The sequence below is a fragment of the Otolemur garnettii genome, unplaced genomic scaffold (assembly GCF_000181295.1).
Source record: "Otolemur garnettii isolate 467f Iridium unplaced genomic scaffold, OtoGar3 scaffold00109, whole genome shotgun sequence".
NCBI classification, from domain to species: domain Eukaryota; kingdom Metazoa; phylum Chordata; class Mammalia; order Primates; family Galagidae; genus Otolemur; species Otolemur garnettii.
Window position 1 is genome coordinate 1,214,941 of NW_003852504.1, and position 7,062 is coordinate 1,222,002.

The window sequence follows — 7,062 nt, forward strand, 5'->3', positions numbered from 1 at the left end:
CAGCTACTTAGGAGGCAGAGGCAGGAGACTCGCTTGAGCCCAGGAGTTGGAGGTTGCTGTGAGCTGTGATGCCATGGCACTCTACCCAGGGGGATAGCTGGAGGCTCTGTCTCAAAAAAAAAAATAAATAAAAGTCTATGTTCTAAAGGTTACTTAAAGAAACAATTTAAGACTGCAAAGAACGTTTTACATTATAATAACTAACTAAAGCCTCTTGGGGGGGCAAGTCATATTTCAAATGTACATAAAAACATATTGGTAATTGAGAATGTGTTTTTGGCTACCAACTCCTCACCATTTCATCAGCCAAAATACCATTGACTCCATTTTCATACAAAGAGATTAACCAGTTCAGTCCTCGAATTTGATAATCCCTCAGTGGTCCTCCTTTCACATCTGAAAAAAAAAATCAGGGATGTCTCATCCTTCATTAATACACTCAAGTTAAAGTTTTGTAAAACCAAACTGAAAAAGAAATCACCAATGTACTTACATGAAGGTGACACCTCAAACCTAATACACACATTAGATGTTTTCCGACTCTCGGACAATAGCTCTTCATCTTCTTCTTGTTCTGTGCGCCTGTGGCGGTAGCTGAAATAAAAAAGTAATGCTTTCATATTCAACTCAAACACCAAAAAGTCAATTAAGTCACTGCTAGTATCTTTTATGGAAAAAGAATGGGTTATCTAGGATCTTATTTAGAATTTGGAAGAAACAACCTACATTTTTTACTGATTGACCTCTAGTGAGAAAAAAAAAAAAATTGTTGCCTCTAAAACAATTACAAAGGAAAAACCTAATTTTTTCATATAAAGTTATAATGAACAGGTGAAGAAGGAAGGAGCATGTCAGGGGAGCAAGAAGGAGGGACAGTCCAGAGGAAAGCAAGAAAGGAGCGAGGGAAGAAAGGAGAGAGAGATGCCAACATACTCTCCAGCAGAAATTAAGCTCTGCTTTTCATCTTTCTTTATTCGAGGACGTCCCAATTTCATGTTCAGAGGAGATGTTGGAGATTTCTGCGCTGAAGGCTGGATAAAATGCGCAAAAAGTTCTGTTTGCTTCAGTAAAAATTCAAATCTCTTTGCTCGATCTGCCTTCTAATTTACAAAACAAAAGAACAAGTAAGGATTCTCTTTTTTTCATGTTCAAAGTTATTCAACACTTACATTGCACTTTGTATAATGTTCTCAGCCACTTTAAACGTATTTACTCATTTAATTCTCTTAAGAAACCTCCGAGGGAGTTACTAGCATCAGTTACATTTTACAGATAATAAAACTGAGGCACAGAGGAGGTAATTTGCCTAAGCTGCCACAGCTAATAAGTAGCAGAATTTCAAAATAGTGTTTTGAATAGAAGACAAATGATCTGACAGACTTAATAAATTTCCCAATAGGAAGTATCCTCCTTTTAGAGTCAAAATCAAAACACAGATTGTCTTTCCAAAACATGATTTTTTTCCTAAATAGCAACAAAATTAAGCATCAGGTATATAATGTATCCCAAATATAGAAATATAAATTAACTATAATTCATTAATTATAAATTAATTCACCATAAACTAAACTCCTAAGAATTTGGTATTAGGGCGGTACTTGTGGCTCAGTGGGTAGGGCACCAGCCCCATATACCAAGGGTGATGGGTTCAAACCCGGTCCCGGCCAAACTGCAACAAAAAAAATAGCTGGGCATTGTGGTGGGCAACGTAGTCCTAACTACTCAGGAGGCTAAGGCAAAAGAATCGCCTAAGCCCAAGAGTTAGAGGTTGCTGTGAGCTGTGACACCACAGCACTCTACCGAGGGCAATAAAAGTAAACTCTGTCTCTAAAAAAAAAAGAATTTGGTAATAACCAAAATCTTAGAATACAGTGTCATCTTGTGTGAAAATATTTTCAATGTCATGATACCATAATGTAATAATAATTCCCCTCTTCAATTACAGTAATCAAAAAAACTGTATTTTATGCTAGCAGTGTATAAAGTTGCTCCCCAAGGAAAGCAGAATTGGGGGAAAATATATAGTACAGATATATACAGTACATGAAAGTTAATATAACATATATTAATCATTAGAAGTTGACACGTAAGCTACAATGATGCCACAGCACTCTACCCAGGGTGACAGAGTGAGACTCAAAAAAAAAAAAATCTTAAAAGTTGACATGTGTTCTAATTTCTCAATAAACTGTAAAAGATCATATAATTTGTGTCATATAAATGCAACAAAACTTTGTTTCACTAAAAAATCTTAGAAGATCAAAAAAATATATATATCATTCTAGATTAAGGAAAAAACAAAGACAATTATTTTAAATTTAAAGTCACTTTCTATAAATCCATCCCTGCTTTTGAGACTCTTTCCTTTCCTACTGGACACAATGTAAGGGTGTATGACACACTATCTGGGTGAAGGACTCAACTGCAACTTGGACTTTACCTTACAAACACAATGTAACCTATTGATCATAGGTACCCTCATATAATCCAACTTTTTTAGTCACTTTCTGACCACAGGATAGAGAATACTTAATTGCTAATAAAGGCTATATAATAAACAACACCCAGAAACTTACAGAAAAATTTGTTAACATAAATACAAGAGTTAGACAAATATATTCAGACTACTAGCTGGAAGGAGGCCAAAAACTTTCCATTTAATGTTATCCTCCCTGGAATGTTGTTTGTGAAGTTGTTAAAACATTAACTGTCTACATTAGATGTGGCCTTAAACTCTAAGGCATGGAGTCTTGTAAAACAGCTATCAACAACCAAAAAATGTACTTGAGCAATACTTATTTTTATAACATTACTGCAAAAACCCCTCGGGGAAAAAAATCATTTTAAACTACCTATTAACTTCTCGAAAGACCCAGGAGTTTAAAATTAAAAGTCTAGTTAAAGGTAAAAAACAGATTTTAGTGACTAAAAATTAAATGTACAGCAAAGCAATATATGGGTATAACTAAGATTATACTGCTTAAATATATTTTCATGCATTGGGCAAACATATATCCCTAAATAAAGTATATTACCATATTACATGTGTTATGAATGTGTAGCATTCATTCATATATCCAAAGCAAGACAAAGAGAGAAAAAGAATAGTACTCTGACTTTGTGACTAAATTTTTCTCAAGTCACAAAGCCACATTACTATTGCCACTGATATCTTCATTTAGTGGATAAAATATTGCTAGCACAATGTACCTTATTACGAGGCAAAGAACACTGAACAAAAGTGAGGAGATATGACATCTAGTCCCAACTATTCTAAGTAATTTCTCTGATCTTTTATTTCCTAATAAATTATAAAAGATCATATAACTTGTATCATATAAGCGCAACAAAACTTTGTTTCAATAAAAAATCTTAAAATGAAATTATTTGACAAAAATCTATTCTCATTGATTATATATTAAATTACTTTCCAAATCTAAAATCTATGATTCTGTATTCATTATACATACACATGTATTTCTCCAACTTTCACAGACCCTCTATAAAAATTAACTACAGCATTCACTAAGAAAACCCAAGAGAATAGTTACCATTTTCTCTTCATATTCTGGGTCCATTTCCTTTTCAGATTTAGATGCCTTAACAGGAAGTTTGAGTTGAAATTGAGAAATGTTTTTCTGAAATTTCAAAGAATACAGATGTCATCAAATTATAAAGCAAGATCTTTAAACTGGTGAACTGTTCTCATTTGAAGAAAGTGAAAAGTAAACAAATCAATGTGGGACATGCATGGACCAATGGTGAGAGCATGTCAAGAAGGAGGGTTATGATCAATCCAGTTCTGTGCACTTGAGGTCCAATAAAAAAAATCTGAAAAATCATGAAAGCCAGAGAAATGACAATAATTAGAAGAAAAACCAAAAGGTGAATCATTGAGCTTTTTCATCCATTTCTTAATTTGAACCAGAAGAAAATGTGTAACCACTAAATGAGAGATTTAAAAATATAGACTAGGCTAATATTATCAACCACAAACCAAAGAATGCCAAGGAAAGTAAATATTAATTCTCAGAAATAATCCTCTAGGTAATGGAAACAAGCTAGACTTTCAGAAGAAACGACTGTGGTTTTTGTCCTAAAATTGACACTTTTTACTATTGTTTTCTTTTTTCTTTTTTTTTGTTTTTGTAGAGACAGAGTCTCACTTTATCACCCTCAGTAGAGTGCAGTGGCATCACACAGCTCACAGCAACCTCCAACTCCCAGGCTTAGGCAATTCTCCTGCCTCAGCCTCCCAAGTAGCTGGGATCACAGGCGCCCGCCCCAACAACCGGCTATTTTTTGATTGCAGTTTAGCTGAGGCCAGGTCTTAACCCCCAACTCTCGGTATACGGGGCTGGCGCCCTACCTACTGAGCCACACTTTTACTATTGTTTTCACACTATAATTAGAACATTTAGACTTTTTCCTTAATACAATGTAATCATATACAATATATATTTAAAATAATTTTTTTTTTTGAGATAAAGTCTCACTATGTCGCCCTCAGTAGAGTGCTATGGCATCACAGCTCACAGCAACCTCCAACTCTTTGGCTTACACAACTCTCTTGCCTCAGCCTTCCAAGTAGCTGGGACTACAGGTGCCCACCACAATGCCCAGGTATTTTTTGGTTGCAGTTGTCACTGTTGTTTAGCAGGCTCAGGCTGGGCTCCAACCCACCAACCTCAGTGTATGTGGCTGGCACCCTACTCACTGAGCTATGGGTGCCGAGCCTATTTATAATAATTTAATAGTATGGTTTCAAATTTTGGCTTACATTAATTTTCTGTAATTGGAAAAAACTATTTTAAAGTATTTATATCACATAAATATTTTGAAGAATCAGAGCTACTGACATTTATTTATCAGAGCTAGCAACCATTAATTGTTGATATTTTTAAAGAATTTAATGAAAACTAACATCAATCAGTAATTTAATAGTGAAATTATTGGTATACATCCCATCCCTTGTAAAGACAAGCTTGTATTCGTAAACATAAGTAGGTATATAGACTAAGGCTCCTTCTCTATAAGAAATCAAGAAATAGCTCACAGCTATAATCATAGCACTTTGGGAGGATGAGAAAGGTGAACTGCTTAAGCTCAGGAGTTCGAGAACAGCCTAAACAAGAGCAAGATCCTGTCTCTACTAAAAATAGAAAAACCAACCAGGTGTCGAGGTAGGTACCACCTGTAGTCTCAGCTACTTAGGAAACTGAGGCAAGAGGATTGATTGAGCCCAAGAGTCTGAGGTTGCTGTGAACTATAATGAATGCCACAACACTCTACCCAGGACAACAGGGTGAGATGCTGACTCAAAACTAAATAAATAAAATCGAGAAATAAAATAAGAATTTCAGTCTTAACAGACTTTTCATAAGTCAAAACACAAATCCATTCATGAAAACTCAAAAGTCTACGTCAATTATCATCATGGCTTTTGTCAACCTGTTTCTGAAAACTTAGGTCAAAAATCAAAAGAATGTAACCTTAAACATAAGAAAAACATGGCTCCAATATGTTTTCCACCGTTCACTAAAATTTCTACTTTGAGGAAATCCAAACTAAGATTATGGAATTTGACCTTTCTTTCTTTTTATTTGTTTTTGTTTTTGAAACAAAGTCTCACTATGTTGCCCTCAGTAGAGGGCTGTGGCATCACAGCTCACAGCAACCTCAAACTCTCGGGTTAAGCAATTCTCTTGCCTTAGCCTCCCAAGTAGCTGGGACTACAGGCACCCTCCCAGCTATTTTTTGTTGAGTTGTCATTGTTGTTTAAATGGCCTGGGCTGGGTTCAAACCCGCCACCCTCAGTGTATGTGGCTTGCGCCATAACCACTGTGTAACGAGAGAAGAGCCAGGAATTTGACCTTTGGAACACTGATCAGATATCAGTTAGTTACTCTAACCTAAATAACTACCATTTAGATTTACATCATCTCATGTGTACGTGTCTACGTGAGATGTTTTGAATGTAATCCTGGACAGATGGGAATAAAAAACTGCTAAAGATCCCCTCAAAACCATACTTTCAAACTGTCATGTATACTATAAATCTTATTTTATTTTCCAAGCAACAAATGTGTGTATGAAAACCCACATTTTCATCATTCCTTGAAGGGCTATATGAAGTCTAGTTCTCATGTTTCAAAACAGTGAAAATTACTTCACCTCAAATACACAAGTACATATCTAATGAGAAGTGAACTTCACTTACAGAAAATCAAAGCTTTTACCCTAGAAAAACATTTTACTCATTACTTTTTTGCTTACTTTGGGATAGAATGCCATAAAGATTTAATTATATGCTAATTAAAATGCCTAATCTTGAAGAGTGCTATAAAAAGCATGGATGATTACTTAATTGGCACTATCTTCCACAACAAATTTTTAAATACCTACCTTAAACCTTCTCATTTGTGTATGTGTTTATGTTTTCAAAAATACATTTCTCGCACAAGAAAAGATAAAAGGTGACTAAGATAGTCTTTTTTTTTTTTTGTGACTAAAGCATTCTAATGAATTCCTATGGCTTTTATCATCTGGTAGTCTCCACGCCATGAGAATGCAGCACAAGGTCATTAAAATGCCTTGTTTGAAAGACCATGACCTTTTTCTTGATGTTTTCATTACCAAAAATACCACCTCCAGCTTCTACAGTGTTAGGTTATCCAACTGTCACTTAAACCAAGTTCAAAAACCAGATGATAAGCAAAAATTCCTTTGAGTAGCTAAATGTCACAAGTCAATTCACTCAATTTTATCTACTTTCTTCATCATCAAGTACTCTCATTCAGAGGCCTTTTTTATTTGATATACAATTCTATCAAGTTTGATCATCTGGATTCTCATATCGCAGAGACTAAAAGAAGTTAACAAATGACCTGAGAAAGGCCACTAGAGGAAGGTACATAACAGCAAAAAGGGAAGGCCGAAACCCAGGACTAATACACGTGTTCCACTGCAGGAGCATTCCTTATCCTAGGGATTCAGGTCTGTTTGCCTCTCTGCTGTATTGCTGAAATTTTTTTAAAATGATTTTATGGTTTTGTTACACCT

The 7,062-nt window shown here is 35.1% G+C and overlaps 1 protein-coding gene across 3 annotated transcripts in view; it reads right to left on the bottom strand.

Moving 5' to 3' along the window:
- The window catches only part of SMARCA1 (SWI/SNF related, matrix associated, actin dependent regulator of chromatin, subfamily a, member 1), an 89,646-nt gene that overhangs the window by 79,425 nt on the left and 3,159 nt on the right, over window positions 1-7,062 (bottom strand). For all 3 annotated transcript variants that reach the window (XM_003796927.3, XM_023517363.1, XM_023517364.1), the window contains exons 2-5: window positions 3,552-3,638; window positions 934-1,100; window positions 494-594; window positions 296-396 (exon numbers count right to left, since the gene is read on the bottom strand). In XM_003796927.3, the coding sequence (XP_003796975.1) occupies window positions 296-396; window positions 494-594; window positions 934-1,100; window positions 3,552-3,638 (456 nt within the window). The remainder of the gene's footprint in view (window positions 1-295; window positions 397-493; window positions 595-933; window positions 1,101-3,551; window positions 3,639-7,062) is intronic.